The sequence below is a fragment of the Parus major genome, chromosome Z (assembly GCF_001522545.3).
Source record: "Parus major isolate Abel chromosome Z, Parus_major1.1, whole genome shotgun sequence".
In the NCBI taxonomy this organism is placed as follows: Eukaryota; Metazoa; Chordata; class Aves; order Passeriformes; family Paridae; genus Parus; species Parus major.
The window spans coordinates 61,747,002-61,767,490 of NC_031799.1; the positions used below are offsets into that span (position 1 = coordinate 61,747,002).

At 36.2% G+C, this 20,489-nt stretch overlaps 2 protein-coding genes across 3 annotated transcripts in view; both read left to right on the plus strand.

Annotated features, from left to right (window-relative positions):
- CARNMT1 (carnosine N-methyltransferase 1) overlaps positions 1–14,972 on the plus strand; it is a 26,169-nt gene extending 11,197 nt beyond the window's left edge. For both annotated transcript variants that reach the window (XM_019009207.2, XM_015652495.3), the window contains exons 4-8: positions 5,516–5,656; positions 9,544–9,722; positions 10,748–10,861; positions 11,798–11,901; positions 12,159–14,972. In XM_019009207.2, coding sequence (XP_018864752.1) covers positions 5,516–5,656; positions 9,544–9,722; positions 10,748–10,861; positions 11,798–11,901; positions 12,159–12,263 — 643 coding nt within the window. In that variant the 3' untranslated portion in view covers positions 12,264–14,972. The remainder of the gene's footprint in view (positions 1–5,515; positions 5,657–9,543; positions 9,723–10,747; positions 10,862–11,797; positions 11,902–12,158) is intronic.
- A 109-nt stretch (positions 14,973–15,081) lies between these two features.
- Positions 15,082–19,905, plus strand: CZH9orf40 (chromosome Z C9orf40 homolog). Its single transcript, XM_015652500.1, has 2 exons — positions 15,082–15,498; positions 18,575–19,905. Exons 1-2 carry the CDS (start codon positions 15,097–15,099, stop codon positions 18,731–18,733), a joined length of 561 nt encoding a protein of 186 aa, XP_015507986.1. The 5' UTR covers positions 15,082–15,096; the 3' UTR covers positions 18,734–19,905.
- The last annotated feature ends 584 nt before the right edge of the window (positions 19,906–20,489 follow it).

Here is a 20,489-nt window from a genome sequence, read left to right on the forward strand (position 1 = left end):
GGAGTTGGTCAAACAGCATTTTTTAATTTCTAGAATGTGTATAACTTATCATTGTGGTGCTGCTGTAGCATTTAAGTAGAACCTTTTCTCTGCTTACATATTGTTAGCTGCTGTGTGAGCTCACTCATTTTTCCCAGAGACCAAAGGCTGTACTGCTTAGGTGTACTTAGCTTTTTAGGTAAGAAGCAGAGTCACATACTATCGAGCTTAATTGGCAGTGCCACTTCACCCTTGTGCGAGAAGTAACTTCCCTAGCTGGGTTTGCTAGCTTGGTCAGTCTGGGTGTTTGATAGAAATTTTATACAAACTCTTCACTCTCCAATGACAGGACCAGGGAATGGCATGCAGCTGAGTCAGGGGAGATTTAGGTTAGGTACCAGGAAAAAATTCTTCACCAAGAGGATGGCTGAGCACTGGAAAAGGCTCTGCAGGGAGATGATCACAGCATCAAGCCTGTCTGATTTCTGGACAATATTTTTAGGTACATAGTGCGACTCTTGGAGCGTCCTGCATAGGGCCAGGAGCTGGACTCTTACCCTGACAGGTCTGTTCTAGCTCAGCATATTCTTCAGTGAGTTTGGGGAGGAGAAGTTGTTTCAGTTTGAAGGGATTTACAGGGCCTGAACTGACCATGGTAAGTTACTCTGTCATTTATAGTGGGCAAGGATTGACTATGGCCTGTAGGCGAACCTCAGCTTTGCATTGCTGTAGAGTTTGAAAATGAAATGAAAGTGCTGGAGAAAAACTGCCCTGGGTGATGAGAACAACTTTTTCTAAATGTATTTTTGTGTTGAAAGTGATACATATTTTAAATTTGAAACTGTCAGTGCCAGATGCCTTTTACTTAGTAAAAAAATTGCAGTGCTCATCAAATTTGTAAAACTCAGTAGCAGTTTCTAGTTAACATCGTTTGTTGACATTATTAATTCCATGCATTGGAATCATGTGAAAATGGAGTTTAAATTTTTGAAACTACTCAAGTATGTTTCAGTCTGTGCATGTGCACCTTACAGCATTGCAGTTTGCCAGATTGCCCATTGCTATGGGTTCAGTTGGTATGTAAACAGCAGGAAAAGCAGTGAAGTGTTCTATATGCTTGCTCTTTGGAAACTAGTACAAGCAGTGGTTGAAAGCAGCTGTAAATCAGAATAGTTATTTAATAGATGCTACTTACCATGTGTTAGCATGTGTTTCAGTCTAGTCTTCTGATTAGGCTGTCATCCAAAAATAAAGTGGCAAAAAGCTGTTCCTGCCTCTTTCTGCGTAGCACCTTAACAGAGAATCTATTAGCAGAGTCAACAAAGCAGTTTAAAGTAAATCCCATGAGATCGGGTTTTCCTGAGATACTGATGGATTCCTTGCATTATTAATATTGCAATTTGTGTTTCAGCTTGCAGGAGCTCTAATATTTAAATGTCTTTGATTTCTTGGATTAGAACGAACTTACTTGTTGCAGGAGAAAACAGTAAAATGTAGATACATTTTTATTTCTTTATCAGTGTATTTACTGAAGCCTTTTTATGGGGAAGTATCAAATTGAAAATCTAAATAAGCACACTCAATTTTTTTTTATTCCCCTTTTTTTCAGTCGTCTTGGTTTCTTTTCACTTCTAGTGTTGTTCTTCCTGCTTAGGTGAAATGATGTCAAGATCATCAGCTTCTTGTCCAGAAGAATTCTATTAAATAATTAACTTTCTTGTTAATTATCATTCCATGGATAAAACCAATATACTTAGGTATTTTTCCAGTTTTCTCATAAACTAGCCCTCAAAAATGAACTATAGCTTGAAATTCATCTGTTGTGCTGTCCAGCAATCAAATATATTTTCCAAGGTGCTGACAGAACAGCCCAAAAGAAATCACCAGAGCTTAGTTTCTTTTTAATATGAAAAACAGCTTTATTTTTTCTGTATGAAAACTATACTATTTGACTATACTGTTTGACTATACTATTGGAGTGTGCTTAGTCACATTTATAGTGGAGTTGAAATTTCTGCTTTATTTGAATTTTATTACACTTTATATGAAATACATCCATTCTTGCAGGTCTTTGTTCTTAGCCTAAACTTTGATTTAAACTCTGGATTTAAGAGGAAATATATTGTCAGTGTTATTTCATCACTGAGTGCTTTGCAGGTCTTTAAATGAAAGTATATAAAACTCACCTGCCAAGTTCAGAGAATAATTGCTTTTCAAATGATTGTGCTGTTTAGCATTTGTCTTTAAAAACAAATTACTAATAATATGATTGAAGAAAAATAACAAAATGTGGGGTACTAAGAATTTGATCTGTTTACAATCTAAATTTACAGACCTTGTAAACACTAGGAAAGGAGTCCCACACTGTGTTCCTATGTTGATGTTTCCACTGATCAGAAATCCATCTTGGTGTGAGATACGTGTTTGTTACTTCATTTGATAAATCAAACTGTAGTGTTTAGTTTATGAAAATGAGGTTTGTGTTTGATTAGACACTCTCATTTTTCTCTTGCTGAGCATATTTACTCCTTCAACACCATTACTTCTTATTACAACACAGTAGACATGAAGTAAGCCTCCATTTTTATCATGTTTAATTTCCCCCTTTTAAAAAAACTTAAAAAAAAGTTAAAAACTTCATTAATATCAACACTCTACTAAAAGCTGAAAATATATCACACCGAAACATGCAGTGTAAAAAGGGCATGACAGATTTGTTTCTGATACTTCTCCATTTTAAGAGACTTGCAGTTTCAGTAGTTGAGCTGAATTGTACCATGCAGCCCTCTTTGCTGCTTGTCCAGCACCTTTCCCCACACCTGTCAGATTAATAGGCTGATGCTACTTCCCTCTTGGCCCACAGGTGTTCAATGGGTACTTGTTGGATACTCATTTATGTTCCTGACCAATGCTAGATGTGTGTCATAGAAATCCTGTCATTGCTGGCTGCTTCAAGGCGAGTTTTCCTTGTGGATCATTTTGGTTTATGATGTTACTACAGTTGTTGATTATATATTTTTTTTAGTTAGCTTTGTAATTGCTGTAATCACATAACCACCAGAGAAAAGCTGTTTTTCCAGCCTATTAGAGGACCACAGCCATTAAAAAAGCAGTTTCTTTGCAATTAAAGTTTTTTAGCTATTATGAGGATTCAAAATTCAATGTAACTCATTAACAGTTTGTCACAAGAAGTTCCTTTCTAAATCTTGAAAAAAAGTGTGTTAGACTTTTTTTTTTCTAATTAGGGGACACTCAACAGTCAGTACTTGTTAGTATATTTGCCACATAAATAATTTCTTGGACTATAAATTCAAAAATATGCTTTTGGGAGGTTAGTGTTAGTGGACTGAGATTTGATTCTGTTGTATTTTATTAGCTGTGCTTGGTTGCTGAAATGAATTTGGTGGCCAGGAGCATTTTCCAGCAACTGATAATGAAGAGTAGAAATTAAATTGCTAACAAATTTTCAGACTTTAATCTCTTAATAAAGGTGCAAACAAAGGTGTAGTTAAGTCTGTACAGAAAAGGAGAATAGAAAACCATTTTCTCAGAGAGAATTGGTAAAATTAGTTTAGAAATACAAAAACTTTATATTGTGAATGAAAAGATGTAAGACAACTACAGGCAATTTAAAATCAACTCATTTGACTGTTAGAGGTTTTATCTTGTTTCAGGGTGCATAAAGGTGCAGATTTCAAAATGTGAATAATACTTCCATATCTATTAGCTACCAGGATGCTTTAAGAAAAGATTTTTCTTCTAATCAATGTATTGTAATCCTGAAAGTGGTTTATGGTTTATCATTCCATTTGTTATAAAAGTGTCCACTGGGAGGTGCTAAAATCTGTGTAGAGCTAGTCAAAGTATTTCATAAATAAAGTGAAATTGTAAGGACATGGAGAAATAGATTAGGTTATAAAATCTATTTGGAATGACAGTGTACCATTATGAATAGGAAAATCTGTAAGATAGAAGCTTTTCTTGCTTCTACCAGAAGGCACATTTTTTTCTTTCTTCTGGTGCGTATTTTCAAAAATTTTGTATTGAGCATGTAGTTTTCTCCTGAAGTATTTTTTTTTCAGTAGGACTTTGTGCCAGCTTTCTTCTGGTTTCCCCTGTAGAAGACAGGTAATGAGAACTGTTGCTTCATAGGAGTGCTCTTAAGTAATAACAAAGTCTTGATTTCCAGCTTCTCGTTAAGCCAGGAAAAGAGCCTGGACATATAATGGAATGGAAGTGAATGGAATAATAAATAATCTGTTTCAGAGATTTCACTAGCTAGATGATTAAATCAAAATTCAAAAGGCACTGTTAAAACTGCTTTGTTAGATTATGTGGCCTTTAGGTTCCTTTTGGTTTTGGGCAATAGCATTCAGAAATGTACAGTTTTTAGGATTTATGTAACTCCTTTAAACATCTTCATGCTTGTGCAGCCTCCTTACTCTTTTGAACCCTTTTTGGCATTCTGAGTTTTTAAGTAGTCAAAGGCTTTGTGTTTTGGTGCCTTTTATCCTTTGGTACTGCTGACTGTGGCTTCTTTCATGTATTTGCATATAAAGTGGTAGACGTGTTTTTTGTCTCTGAAGGTGATATGCAAAACGATGTGGGGAGGTGTATGAATATTCTTTCTTTGGTGTATGAAATTGTGAGCTCTTGAAGTCCTGGAAACTGAAAAATTATTTCTTTTTAGATTAAGTATCTTCAGTTTGGCATGGGAGTGGTTTCTCTTTCATGAGTGAACGTTTGATTGCATTGTGGTGGAAGTGCGATGGTTAGGATATGTATGTGTTTCCTTTTCTGCCTCAAAGAGGAGCAAATTCAGAGATTCTTACCTCTATTTGTTAGTTGATGCACTTGGGCGAGATTTTCTCAGTATTTCAATGAACACTGCTGGATGTTTTTTGATTGTCTTCAACTTGATGCCTTCTTATGGGGAAATACTTAGAGAGCTGCAGTGTATTTTGATTTAGGAGATATGTCACTTGGAGTGCTTTGGGGAAACCAGTGAGCAGCATATGAGGAACCTACCACTGCTGAAACAGTCACTATTTTAAGGTTTTTACATTGTGAATTGTTCATCAGATTGTGGAGATTTTATGTTTTCATTTCTCATGTCAAAATACTTACGTTTTTTTTCCTTGCAAGATAACAAAAAATATGTCTAGAATGCTTTCTGATTATCATTGGGGGTTAAAGAAAAACACATTGTGCTGTGTGATAATCTTCAATTCACTTCAGAAATTTTTGGCTCGATAATTGTAGAACTTTTAAGGAAAACAAATTGTGTGTAGCAGTTATGCTCTGTATTCTGAATGAGGGTTGTATATGTTCTTTTGAGTAATTTCTGTGAATTATTTTGACTGTACAATTAACAAATCTGATCAGAACAGGCTCAGTTTCCATTTAAAAGTGAAGTCATAGAGGAAACATAATACTGTACCTTAAGTATATAATGGGAAAAATGTTTGGCTGGACCTCTAAGTTGTGTTAAGGGGTATCAGATAAAGACTTAACTGTTATTTTTGTTCTGTTGCAGGGATTTCTCCAAAGTTAATATCCTGGTACCTGGTGCTGGGCTAGGTAGATTGGCGTGGGAAATAGCTATGCTCGGTTATGCTTGCCAAGGAAATGAATGGAGCCTCTTTATGCTCTTTTCTTCTAACTTTGTACTCAACAGGTATATAGCTTATGTTTTACTTGCTGAATAAAACCTAGCGAGGCAAAATTATAAATGAGAGAAGTCTGAATATATACATCTCACAAGAACAGATTTATAAGTTGTACTACAAGGCATACATACTTTCTAGAATGCTTTAAGGAAAAAAAAGTCTTACAGATAAATGGGGAAGGAAGTATTGTATCTTAGTCATTAAAATTACAGGAAATATGGCTTTCAAGTTGTGAAATTTAGAATCTCTAAATTGTACAACAGATTTTCTGCAAAATTTTTATTAGGTTTTATGATTTGTTTCACATCTGTTTCTGTAAAATGGACACCAATCTTACTATTACTGAGTATGGACTAGTAAATACATCCATGGTATTTAGTAGTGGTGATTATTAACAGACGACCCATTTAAAAAAAAAAAAAAAGTATAACATTCCATACTAAAATTTTATGCACTGTTTTTGACAAGAAAAACAATCATTAAAGCATGCTGAGCAAGGGGCTAAGAGTTTATAATTACACTATTATGCTCAGATAATAAATTTAAATATAGTAAATACCATGTTACTGGTTTTACTTAAAATGTCATTTCTGTATTTGGTATTCTGCCACTTGCATTGGAATTACTGTTTTCAAAATGACCTTCTTAGAGAAGAAAAAAGGCACCACGTGCAACTCTTCTTTTAAGAAAGGGACTGGGAAGGCTGTAGGTGGCAAGTATGGAAAGAGGTCTGGAGGGTGTTTTTTTGGGGGGGGAGGGAGGAGGGGCGGTTTGTGCCAAGTTCACAGAGGCATAATTTGACTGTTCATTCATCAGTCTGAAGTGATACACCTTTGCTGAAAGTACCTAAGCTATTGCTTTTTTTGTTCCTGTATTACCGTACTGTTTTGGAGACTGTCTAATAGACTGATTGTCCACAGTGCACTCTAATGCTCTTGCATCTCATACAACTTGCTGTTCAAAACCAACAAGGGGAAAGCATTGCATGATGCCTGCTGCATATTTGCATATGGCAGCAGTGCTCCATGTGATGATAATAAATTATCATAGATTACTGGAGTTGCACTTGTTCCTTTTTTCCTGCATTATTCTCAAGTGACTCACTTGGTGGTGGAGTTGTGTTTTACAATTGATCTGACTGATGCCTTTTAGCTACTAAAAGGCAACCATGTTCCTCCCATGCTTTGGAAATTCAAAGCAGCATAAACATTAATTTCTCATCTCTTGGAGAACTGGTTAGCTGTCACAGAGGTTAGTTAACTTCACCCCTACTCTCTGATGACATGCTTCCTTAAATAAAGAGTTTTTGTCTATATGTGAAATTATCCTAAAGATTCATGCTTTCATAATGGTAGTAATTTTAGCATCTAATGCTCATGAAGTGTTTCCTGTTTATGTAGGATATTTAGCAAAAAGGTGTATATGCGTTAAGCTTGCTAAGAGTATGAGATTTTGGATAGCAAAATTGAGTGTTGTGCAACTGCTGTAATTTTTGTCTTTGCTGGACAAGTTATCAGTTATGTTGTTAGCATGGAATACTGCTAGCAAGACTGAGCAGCAGTCAATTTAGTTGAAGTCCAAGCAATTCTTTTCTGCCAGATGTAATTGTGGCCTTGATGTGTCTGTTATGAAGGTTTTAGGGACTTGAAGATTCTTTCAGTTTAGTCTTAAGTAGTTGTTCATGGTTAGCCTTCTAAAATGCACATCTCCTTTCTGAAACAGGAAAAACCAGCAATGATCGATACAAGCTAAAGATAATAATAATACTTCAAGAAGAGTGGTCAGGAAAAAGAATTTTTAACTATTGTTTCAAGTTAATTTATACTTGTTTTTAGTTGATAAATGCATGAGGATTTTGCTCATACATGCTCACTGTTTTAAAACTTACAGCTTTACCTTGTTTCTCTGACAGTGGTTTATAATTTAGGAAGATAGAGTACTGTTCTGAACGTCAAGTGTTGCTACTTGTAGGCGCCTAGATGTGGTACACTGGCTTAATATTTCTGTGTGCAAAGTGGTATTTGCTGATTTTAACACATTTTAAAAAAACCTTCCATATGTCTGAAATAATGAACTTTAACCTGTTACAGTGGATAAAGTTGCATGGTATGGTATGTAGAGTGTGTGTCACAGTGTAACTGTGGTCACTGTAAATAGATGAAATTATTTAGAGTTTGTTACTCTTTTGAGGAAACTCTAATTTGAGAATAGAGTGACCCTAGACTAGTTAAGCCGTAGTGGCTCCAAGGCTGCCTCAGTCCTTGTATGGGAAATTCTGCTTGCCCTTGTATGCATAAGATTCTTATATGATGTGTTTTTCTTCTTTACTTTCTGGAAAGAATATAATTTTAGATAAATCTTGACACTTGGAGGAGACTACTAGTTGTGTTTGTTGCATGTCTATGAATGCTTTAGGATGCAGTTAAGTTATATTTTTATCTGTATACCAGTGGTGAGAAGTGAGATTTGACCTACCCATTTTTTCCAAAACTGTCTTTTCAGCTAAATGTTGAACAGTGAGTACCCAACCCCTATGGAAAACTAATAAAATGTGTCACACTTAAATATGTTAGATTTTTATAATAGAATGTATATATTTTTTCAAGAGTAAAATAATGTATCTTTTGTTGTAAGAATGGAATTGCCAGGGACTGACTGACTTGGCTTTGAAGTAGAAAATGTTGAAACTAGAAGTGCAAGTTTTCAAGCTTGTATGAAAAGACATTGTTATTTTCTATTAAATAGAAACTGTTTCAAAGTGGATGTGAACATGAACTCCTTTTGAATCTTTCTTTATTAATGGCTGTTGTAGTGGTTAGGGGGCTTTTTTGTTTGGTTTTGAGTGGTTTTTTTAACCAACTGCATATATCTGATACTTAGATATGAAGAAAGTTGTTTAATGCTATATACTGCTGCTCAAATTTTAGTTTTTAACTGATAAAATGAAATAGACATAAGACATGGAGAAGGTAAAAAAATGTTATTTAAAACACTATCACAAATATATTCTAATCACCAGCCAAAAGAGTGCACTTTCTATAATCTAGTAGATCGCTTGCAGTTTATGAAATGTTTGATGATCTGTGTTTTATGGGACAGATACGTTCTCTGTTGTCTTTGAAAGAAAATGTTTTTTCATTTTTTAGTTACAAACCAATTTTAGAGGCTGGTGGGAAACGCTTCTGGTTATACTTAAATGATGTGTTTTATCACTTTTTAAAATATGAGTTGATTTAGTCAGTCATGAGAATCCAGAAACCCTGTTTTACAAAGACATCTTTATTTAGCATGGTTGCAAAGATACAGGTATTACAAACTTAAGCTGACCATTATTGTGCTTTGCAAAATGGTGCTTATTTATATTTTTAATCTTTTCAGTTAGCATCTGAAAAATGCATTTGTTTAGTTGTGCTTTAAAACCTCCTATGATTATGGTTCAGAAAAGTCTAGAATGATAAACAGTTCCAAAAAAATCATGGAACTAACGGTACTAGTTCTTGTTTGTTTGTTGGTTGTTCTTGGGTTTTGATTATTTTTTTAATAGGAAGAGAGATGATGCAGCAAACCTCAGCTTTATGGAATATAGCAAATCATACATTTCATTAGTCTTACAAAATAAACGTATGTGTGTTCTCCTTAGCAGGGAAGTAAGTTGGAGAAAATTATAAGAAGTCATAAGAGAAAATTCTAAAACCAAGAAAGGCAGTTACATTGTGGTAGTGATTTTGTATCAGATGAAAAATAGTTTTTTGATCAGCTCATTATTATGTGCGGTCCAAAGTGGTGTGAACTAGATCAAGTTGAGGAGCTGTTACAAGAACTTTGAGTCTTATATTTCTAGATTATAGATAAGCAATTAGTTGAAAAAAATTTCGCTGGTTTTCATATTTTGCAGATGCTCTCAAATTAATTCATGTAAGCTTTATCCCTGGATTCATCAATTTAGCAATAACAGAAGATCTGCTGATCAGATACGACCAATTTATTTCCCAGATGTTGATCCTCACAGTCTTCCTTCTGGTTCAAACTTCTCTATGACAGCAGGGGATTTTCAGGAAATTTATTCTGAGTGCAGTGAGTAAATGCAAACTTCTAGGCTATCCATGTAATTTCACATAGTTTCAGAGTATTTGGGACAGTTAGATTATAAAGAGAATAGAAGTGTATCTACCAGTATTAAGTATAAAGAAATAGCTGTAGCAAGATTCTCTTACTCAGAATATTTCTCCAGCTGTATCAATAGGTCTACTTCTTACTCCAAATCAGCTTTTCTTCCTAGTTATAGAAATGTGAACACTTCATTGTCTAATAGGTCTTGCAGGAGCCTTCCCCACAGCTGCTTAGTTTTCTGAAGAGTCTATCTTTAATGGTAGAATATCCAAGACTGGCATAAATTAAGACTTCTAATGCTTTTTATTTACAGAACATAAAACTTTTGCTATTTCAAGACTACTTGTTTAGAGAAAAACAGGGAGACTCATTCTTTAAAAGGTTGACTTCAAAAATTCCTGCTTGTTGAACTGACTAGTTAAAAACAGCTGGGGAGATATTCAAATACTGAGTAAAATGTTTCAAAGCTACATAACTTGCAAAATTACAGTTAATTGTGCAGACTTGTATTGTTATAGATACTTACTAGGGAGGCCTAAAATGATTGGGGATTTTTGCTGTTGTATTATTAACAGTTGTCATAATGAAATTCATAGGACAGGTGAGTAACAGCACACTTGGGCCTTCATTTATATAAAATGTGTTACAATTTTTACATTTTACAGTACATAATATATATAATTTTATGTGATGTATGAGCAGTTTCGCTAATGAACAAGTAAGTATATATAAAATAGTAGTGTGTGTGTGTGTATATATATATACACACACACACATGAATACAGGTCAGATGAGCCCAAAGTTAACAGTTTTTAATGTAAATCAAAATACTTTATTTACTTTGCTTGCAAATGAAATTATGAGCCTGCAGCTGCTGTTAGTTGAAGGTGATTTTGAGGGTATCGACAAACACCAGGATTAAATGATGAACTTCTGCAGGGTTAAAAGTGTTGAAACTAATCTCTGTATACTTTGCTCTTTTTGTGCAGATACGTGGGACTGTGTAGCAACTTGCTTTTTCATAGATACAGCACATAATGTTATTGATTATATTGATACTATATGGAAAATACTAAAGCCTGGAGGAATATGGATAAATGTAGGCAAGTGTGACCAGCTGCTCTTTTTGACTTATTTTTGATGGTATATTTGAAAAGTGTGTGTAAATAATTGTGTCTATGCAGTAAACTGTACAGCTAGAGAAACAGAGGGCTTGGAAATGATCTCAGACATGTTCAAAATATGTTCAGATGTTCACTAGTTACAATCAAGTCAACACTGTGATTTTTGAATAGGTGAGTAAATCTAGTAAATCTTGCCAGTAGCAGGTTTTTGCATTCATGCATCAAACATTTGGTTTTTTTGACAAATCTAGTATTCTGTGTTGTTTTTCGCTATTTTGCTAAGAAAATAGAACTTGAAAATACATCCTTGCTTTCTTGGTTTTTTTTTCCAATGTCTGATTGGTACTCTGTTATGAAGCAGAAGTTTTGGGAATGAGATTTGTTTGGACTCTTCCATGGTGAAGAAATGTTAGACAAGACAGAGGCATTGAACACGCTTAGTAAAAATTGGTCAGTCACTGGTCAATTGGTCACTCTCCCAGTCCTAGCTAGTCGGAGTGCTAGCAGAGCTCCTAGGCAGACCTTTATATTCTGAGCTGTAGAGACAACAGTGATGATTGACTGAAGAAATTTTAAGACACAGAAAACAAAATCTGGTAGGAAATGTTGCAGATTGTTGGATAAGAACTAAAGTAATTATTTTCCATTTTGGATTGATTCTGAATTTCATTGTAAGAATCATATTCAAGTAACATCAATATGTTCTTTTGTCAGTATTTATAGAATGGCTTGGATTGGAAGGGATCTTAATTACGATCTAGTTCCAATCCTTCTGCCCTGGGCAGGGAACCTTCCATATTTTTGAGTATGTGAATCTGGATATAAGTATTTGTTTCATTGTCAGTATGTACTTTTGATTTTTAACACATACTTTGTCTTTTTGATAGCCATTGCTGTTGTATCTTTGTACTTTAGGTCCTCTCCTTTACCATTTTGAAAACTTGGGAAATGAGCTTTCCATAGAATTAAGCTACGAGGATATAAAAAATGTTATCCTGCAGTATGGATTCCATATAGAGGTAAGAAGATGCTGTCATTTCCAGTAAGCAGTATTGTTATGAATCAGACAAACTGCTTTGAATAAATAACCCTAAATTTCATTCAATGTAATGGCATATATTAATGACCTCTCAGAGTATTATGTATCTTAAAAGTTATCTACTTTTCCAATTTTATAAGAAGTGTACAGATGAGCCTCATAATCTAATAAACGTATAGCATTTTCTTGTATAGTTCCTGTACAAAGCTGTCTTGAAAACTGCTGCTTTGTTTTCAGGTGGAGAAAGAATCTGTGCTGTCAACTTACACTGTGAATGAGCTCTCCATGATGAAATACTACTATGAATGTGTGTTGTTTGTGGTGAGAAAACCAGAAAAGTAGTGGTCTGAATAGGTTAATGGGAAAATAAGGTTGGCTTGAAAGCTAGAAATGAGAATAAAATAATCTGGTCATGTATGGACACAACCTCAAATCAGTGGTGCCTTCTTGTTCCTAAGAGGATATAGATAGTGTCTATTTTCTTAATATCTCTATTGCTATTCAGACATATACTATGCCATGCATATTCATAATAAACTTGTGAAAGATTAAATGTTCACATGCATTGTCTTTGTGCTTTGGAATGCATCAGATATAAAAGCAAAAGTGTTTTCTTGAGAATAAAATTTAATGTTTGCCATAACTAGGTTAATTCTCTGCTAATGCTGCCTCGTTTTTCATAGATTTATAGTGCTGTTTTTTCTACTTGATGATAGTAGGAGTGCATGGAGGTGCTTACCATACTAGCTGTGTCACTTTTAGAGCAGTATTTGTAAATGTATACTTAAATTATGTAAGTCTGAAATGGTTGGGAAGTGATAACATTATTCTTGAAGGATAAAATTGTCATCAGAACTGTTAGAGCATTTTCTGTGGAACTGAAGTCAAAAAGGTTATTATTCAAGTTCTGATATTTGGCTGTACCACTGCAAAAGGTTTAATCAAAAACCAGAACCTATAGAAAATTTGAGATACTACAGGAAAGCAGGATACTGAGTGAAGAAAAAGCAGACTATCACAGAGAAGCAGTATGTTAACCTCAGTTCAGGAAAGCACTGCTCTTGATTGATCTTAGTGTTGGAACTGAAATGTGTTAGATGCTTTGCCTTCTTGAAATCCACTGATTTTGAGTCATCTTCTTACTGTTTAAGCCAGGACTTTAAAGCTGATAAACATAGCTGAGTTATCCATGCCATGTGTAGGTAGTACAACATAAAAATACCTGTCGTAACAGTGAAGTTACATGTAAATATGTGCTATAAACTAATTACTTAAGCTGAGCCAGGATATGCAGGCCAAATGGTAGACAAGTTCATTGTTACTTCAGACACTTTACTCTTGTGACTTCTTGATCCTCCTACTAATGTGTTTTTTTTTTTTCCTAACGGATGTGGCTTAGGTGAATATTTAATCAGCAAGTCATTTACTATACAAGAGGCTGTCATGTCACATACAATCTCCTGTCACTTCGAAGATAAGTACATGAGAGAAACTTAATTAGCAGGCACTAGTGTGAGATAAGGTGTCATGTTAGATCTTTTGTTTCCATACTATGTTGATTAACTTAGGTGCCATTTGGACACATTTTCAAAAATATGTTTAAAATATAAAACCATTATGATGAGGGCTGAATTTTTTCATATTTGACTGTAATGACACTGGTCAGTAGCTTGTTTGTTTCTGATTATTTTATGTCCTGTCTTTTATGGTCATGTCCTAATCACATCTCTTTAATACAGCTGTTACTGGCTTTTCAATTTTTCTAATCAAGGCCAGAAATTTGTGCCTTTATTCCTAAACTGAAAATCTGCAAGGAGGCAAAACAAACTTTTTTTATTTTCAACACCATGTAAGAGAGCACATGCTTGTATATGTTTCAGTATTGTGCCCCTTTCTGCTCAGAATCCTGATTGAGAACAGAGACTTTTGGTCTACAGAAGTGTTTAAGTTTGGCTTAAACTACTGTTCTTTGAGCTCCTTTATTTCTAAAAGCGCGCGAACTGAAGTTCTACCCTGTTCCAAGGGAGATGTGTGTAAAAATGAAACACTGCTATTCAAAAAATTATTTAAACAGAAAAGTCCTTGTGTGGCTGAAAGAAAAAAACGAATCCACATGCTTTAGTTTCCATATTGTACCATTTAATTTTTGAGGAAATTTGTGATTCTTTGCTTTCAATTTGCTTTTCTTCTCTTAGGTAGAATATGATTAGTAATTTACTTGATTTTCAAGCTTCTTGAAATAACACAGAGATTAGGTGAAAATTAAGCTGATGCCAAGTAGCATCTCTCTCTAATACTACCCCGTACAGTTACTGCCCCATACAGTTTGTAACTTGAAATGTGTTGTTCTGTTTTTCAAAAATAAGCAATGGAGCTGTTTATTTATGTTTGAGTATCAATATCCTATGTTCTGGTGGTTTTATTCCTTGCCACAGGTGCCACGGGTCACAGGTGTTGTCACAGGTGCCATTTTTTTATTTTCTCTAAAAATGTTCTTGCATATGGCGTAATAAAGTGATGTGCTTTTATTTCTGATCTAGAAAATACGTTTTTTTTTTCCTAGAGCGTTCTGCTTTTAAATTGCAGCAGTCACATTAAGAGCTGGAAGCAAAATAAGCTTGTGAAATGAGCTGTTGGTAGTGTTTTACCTGCAGTCTCAGTTATGAGTTCTTAGAATTCACCACTTGTACTGTAATGCACAGGGATAATTGTGTATTACAGAATTCGATCATTGTTTTATTTAGTTTTATATGCAGGGGGAAATGCCCAAGGTGTTTTTCAGCTGCGACTGTTTATTTTAGGTCACTATTAAACTGTACATGGTAACGCGTGTAAGATAAAATGTTGCATACTCTTAAATGTAAAACTTCTTTATAGGGAGTTTGATAAATGTAAAACGTCCCGTATTTTTTTTTTATGTGTTATATTCTGAAACTGGTTGCGAAGATGGTGAGAGTCGGAAGTTTCATGTCTCCGTGAGCACTTCGCAGAGTTTTCAGTGCGTGTGATGGACTGGGTTTTTTAGATATTAAAGCTTGCCGTAAGAGTTGATGTCTCGCGTGTTCGTTTGGCTCCTCCCTTCATGGCCGGCTGAGGGCTCGGCTTCCCACTGTTCCTCCCGTCAGGCAGTGCGGCGGGCAGCCCCGCCCCGCTGGCGCCGCCGAGCGTCACGCTCATGCGCGTTGCAACGCGCGCCCGCCGCGCATGCGCCGGCGGGGCACAAAAGCCCCGCGGAGCCGCCGGCGCGCGGCCCCTCATGGCCAAGCGGCGCGCGGAGCCGCTGATGTGTCACGTGCCCGTGAAGCGGCTGCTGCGCGAGCCGGCGCTGCCCCGCGCGGGCGAGCGGCGCCCCCGGGGCGAGCCGGGCTGTGCGGGCCCGGCCGCGCCCAAGCGCCCGCTGGAGGAGGCGGAGGCGCCGCCGGGAAAGCGGCTCGGGCCCGGCGCCCCCCGTGCGCAGCCGGGGGACGCGGGCGGAGGGCGGCGGCGGCGCGGCGGGACCGCGGCGTCCCAGGACTTGCCAGCGGCGGAGGGACGCGCGGGCGGCCGGGCCAAAGAGCGGACCGTCGCCGGCGCCGAGGTAACTGAGCGGGACCGGGCCCGGGGTGCTGGTCCGCGGGGAGGGAAGGAAGGGGCGGCGCCGGTAGCGGCCGAAGCGTGTCTGTCGGACGCGGGTGGCCGCCGGGGGTGCTGGCGGGCCTTCGCCGGGCATGGCGTAGCGCTCTGTGCCGCCCAGCCCCTTCCGCGCCTCCTGGCCGCTGGCCTCTTAAAGCTCCTTTTATTTTTGTCGTCCTCGAGGCAAAAGAAGTATCATCCAGCTTTACCAGTCCCTCCCCCGTTCCGGGCCATGAAGTGGATATGAAACAGGCTATCTGCGTTACCTGAGGTTATGCTCAGCTTTATCCCATCCAGCAGTGCGATGGAATCATGCAGAGGTTACTCTGGTGTCGCCTCTGTTGTGAGAAGGTTAGGCTCACTACAGCGTCAGCTTCCTAAACTTCACGGTTTGACATTTAATAGTAATGCCAGAGCTGTTTTTTAACCAAAAGATTTAGTGGAGGCAGTGGCCTGGAGAAGGGCATCAGTGTCGTAATTATTAGACTATATTGAAAAGACTTTTCTGGTTAACTTTGAACATTATACATTTTTCTTCCGGGCCGTGGCTGCATTTTACACAATAGCTCACAAAAAAAAAAATTATGCATAAAAGGAAAATTTTAACTAAAACAGCAAAAAACCGATTGTAACAAAAAAAAAAATCGTGATCAAGTTTCACATGTTTCAAACATAAAAGTTTGGTGTGTGTTAAAGTGACTTTTACTCCCACCTGGACCTTGTAAGACCAAACTATTAGATTCAGTGGTACAGAAGTGGCAGAAAGTCTGATCAGGTTACATGGCCTTTGAATTGCAGTTGTAGACTAATTTGGAAAATTTGATGCCTTTCATAGTACAACACCCACTTATGATTTGTAAAAAGAAAGTAGCTTTTCCGTTCTGGGCTCTGCATTTTTTATTTTCTTTGTTGATTGATTTGTTAGTGGGTTTTATTGATGATGGATGATAAAATTAAGGCAGGAGGAAATTCAGGAAAAATTGTACGACCTATGAATATTGTACATACATTTTAAATGCAAGCATCTCTTACATTTTTGAAGAGAGAACACGTGTATTCATAAACATAGTAATTAAACAAATTGAACAAACCTCTACAGAACAGTTTGACTCCCATCACAGATACAGTACTGAACTTTTACTTGCCCTTGGCGTTACTGGGCATAATTTGGTAAACTTTAGCAGTGATTGGAAGACAACAAGCCCCTTGAATTTCCACACAGGAAAGATTAGTTCTCTGTATATAATACTTTTCTAGGAGTGTATTTTTAACAGGTTGTTTCTCTCAGTACAGTATTGTATAAAAATGTTTTAGTTTTAAAATAAAGCTTGGTTAACACCTCAGGCTAGAGATACTTCTTCCAGTTTTTGTGTGTCCTAGCTGTATATTTTAAATACAAAATACAATCCCTACATTGATACTGTTCTTTGCTGTTTATGGCTTGTGTATTTCGTTACATTGATAAGTATGATAAGGATACTGTTAATTTCACAGTGTTAACACTTGAAGTGTTGTATTACAGTTGGCTAGAGAAGAAAGATTATTTTAATTTTATTTCCAAGTACACTTCTGCAACTAGAGTTGGAAAACTAACTCCTTAAATATTATGCAACTTAGTCTATAGAAACTGAGCTTTTGTGTCTCTGAGCTTGCTACATGTTGCCTACCTTGACAGAATTTCTGTTCAAAACCTGTGTGAAACTTACTTAGTTGAAGGTGATTATTTAGTGTTTTAGTTTGCCTTCTACGTATGAATGATTAGCGTTTGTGCCTGTCTCTTGTATTTGATGTTTCTTTTCATTTTTCATGCTGAAATATTGCTTATCTGTAAACCTGAAAACTCTTGAGATTAATTATGAATGTAGTCTTAGTCCAAAATTGAGTATGTGTTTATGAACTGTTAGACTCTAATAATTTTGAAACGAGGGTGCTGTTATTCACTTCATGCATACAAAGGATCAGGTTTCTGGTTTTAAGTATTTAGCTCTCAGTGCGAGCAAAAACTTACTGAAATGTCAGGAGAATTCAAATTATGCAAGCGAGGGTTTTTAAAAGTTGTTGACAGTTTCTGAAACTGCACTGCCTGATATTTTTTTCAGAGAATTTGTTAGCCACCTGCCTTGCACAGTTCTGTGTGAGTGATGCTGCCAAGGTTGAAATACAGACTGGAAAATCATCCCTTCCACACTTGTCAATTATTGTTAATGCTGTGCAAAATGTTAATGCAGAACTTCTAATTTACAGGAACGGGCAACTATTTTTGGTTTGGCTTTCTTCCAGTTTTGGTATAATCAAGCCTTTTGTTCCCATGTCACGGTGTCATTTAATTGGTTTTGGTCTTAAGTAATGGGAGCTTTTGTTCTTCAAAATTTTCTGAAGAGAGACTTTCCCAATGAGGAAATTCACATTAATGGTATTCTACAGGCAAGGAGCTATCTTATTGCTATGAAATGTCTGCACCTTTCATCGTGTCTTAATTATTACAGGTTTTAAATCATGCAGGGGTTTTGCAGCAGAAAGGTGTTGCTTAGTACAACAGATTGTAGTTCAGGAGAGGTCTGTGTGGTTACAAATAGAAAAATGTATTCTTTAAGTGAGAAGTATGGTGATTTTATGTCCTTTTTTGGGAAGTAAGGAAAATATTTTTTTCACTACTTGAGAAGATGTAGAGATGATACTCACTACTGGTTTTTTATTCTGTTGCAAAACCAACAGACAGGTCATTAATATTTTCAAGAGCCACACTGTAAAGGCTCATCAAAGTTGACTTAGTCACAGTGTGGATTTTTTCAATGCAAAAGTCATAAGTTGAAGAAATTTCTGGAATTATGGATGGTGTTACATAATTCTTTGCAAGAGTATTTTAAAAGGCAGAAATAAATCATGATCTAGTTAAGAATCATAAAATTAATTATTAATATGTAATAGCTGAGCAACTCTTCCTAGTTTCAGTTTCTTGTATAAAAAGTTCTTTTTATAATTTGCTGCTGCTAGTATACACGCTAATGTTTTGTTAACTTTTCATTTGTCTCTTTTCAAAGCAAGAAGAAGAATTCTGTCAATATAATTCATTCCTGTACTGGAGAGCACCACTGCCTGCTATTGATTTGTCTGATATTCAGAACCTAGATGAAGAGACTCCATCGGACGCTAAAACTGGTGAAAGGACTGATACCACAGAGACCGAAATGGAAACCTGATCAGTTGTTTCATAGCTGTGCATCTGTTCCCAGGAAATTTGTTTCCATTGAGGTTCAGGTTGTGTTCCTTGAGTAAATAATAAGCATGCTTATGCCATCTTGGAGAAACTGTTGTGGCAGTCTTTAAAAGCAAATCTGAGTTGCCTTAGTGGATGGAATAAATAGTATTGGGTACTTAACAGTAAAGCTGTCTGAAGGTGTGCAGTAAGGAGGAGCCTACAGTGTCTAACAAGAATACTTGAAAACATGGAGGCAGACTAAAAGAAGAGTACAGAAAACTATACAGAATATAGGGATGCAGTTAAAACAAATGGGGATATGTTACATGTTGAAAGAAAATACAAAATCATTTTGTCTGTCCTGGGCAAAAAAAATGTGTGGTACCTGAAAATGAAATATTTAACATGTGAGTTTATCATAAAGCACACAAACTGTGTATGTTTTTTTTCTGTATAATAGCTAAACCAAAAAATAAGAGTCCATCTGAATTGGACAAAACATTCCCTTTTTTATGCAAACCAAAAACCAAGTGTGGCAGAGAAGGGGAAGGGAAGTGGGGGGCTACATTCTGCTGAAAGCTGTTGCTGTTCTGAAAGGTTTCACATTCTCATTGTGAAAAAGTTTTCTTACCTTCCCTTTTTCACATTACACACAGCAGTGGGCATCGAGTTTTTTCTGGTTTTGGTTCATTCTAAAGTAACTGCTATTCTTAGTCTTTGTGATGTTGCTCTGAACCCATTGATAACATTTGAATGACAGATTGGGGCAGATGTGTCAAGAAAAGTTAGTGCAATATAAAATGACCACACACACTCTTTCAAACTTTACTGAATGAGGTGTAGTTTTTGCAGAGACTGTGAATTTTGCAGAAAGTTTTTGCAGAAGTTTGTTCAAATAGTGTTTTTTTGCTGTGAAACATGAACTTAATGTTTGTGATTTGCAATTTATTTACAAATTGAAATACAATTAGATGTCTTTAATAATAGAAGTTGTATGGGAAGACTTACATTTTGCGAATATGATTTGTCTTTAAGGATAGAAAACAGTGTATTTTTTCTGTAATCATTATGGAAAAAGGCAACTTTTGAATTTTATTTTTTTCTAATAATGTGTTTGCTAAAGGACAATAAAGTTTGGCCTGTGTGTGTGTGAAAACTTTGGCCCTATAACTATGTGAAGTTCTTGACTTTATTTCATAAGATTCCTGCTTCTGTGTCTTTGTTGATTTATTAGGTCTTTTTGCTTAAAATAGTGAGCTTGTCAGCTTTCTTGGTAAACACTTAGAAACTTTTTCTGGTACTTGTACTGCATTAGCTTGTTAGATTAGATCTCTGAGCATCTCTGAAGAAAGGAGGTGGTTTAGTGACTTAAGCAGTTCACAGTGCCTTTTTGGATACCTTCTACCAGATTAGCTGGATAATTTGGACAATAAGTATTTTTCTCAGACAGTTCTAACCTTTTGTTTAAGTCCAAATACACTGACTTGTCTTAAGAGATACTTCAAAATTTTTTTAAAAAGCGAACTCCTTTTCTGGCAAGAAAGATACTGAAACTGCTATTTCATGTTTACTATAACCAAAATAAATTAGTGAAAAAAAATCTATTAATTTGTTGAAGTGTTTGGATTGGTTATATGATCTAGAGGGGTTTTAACTCTAGATAATCCATGTGTTCCTATATTTGTGAGTTTTATAATATTTCACACCAACCAGTGTTCTCAGGATCCAGTATTTTGCATTATTAGCTAGTCTCTATG

Excerpts from the sequence above, each read along its gene's own strand:
- CZH9orf40 (XM_015652500.1), top strand. The coding sequence starts at position 15,097 with ATGCGCGTTGCAACGCGCGCCCGCCGCGCATGCGCCGGCGGGGCACAA. Across the intron at positions 15,499-18,574 it reads GGACCGTCGCCGGCGCCGAG|CAAGAAGAAGAATTCTGTCA; the intron begins GTAACTGAGCGG and ends CTCTTTTCAAAG.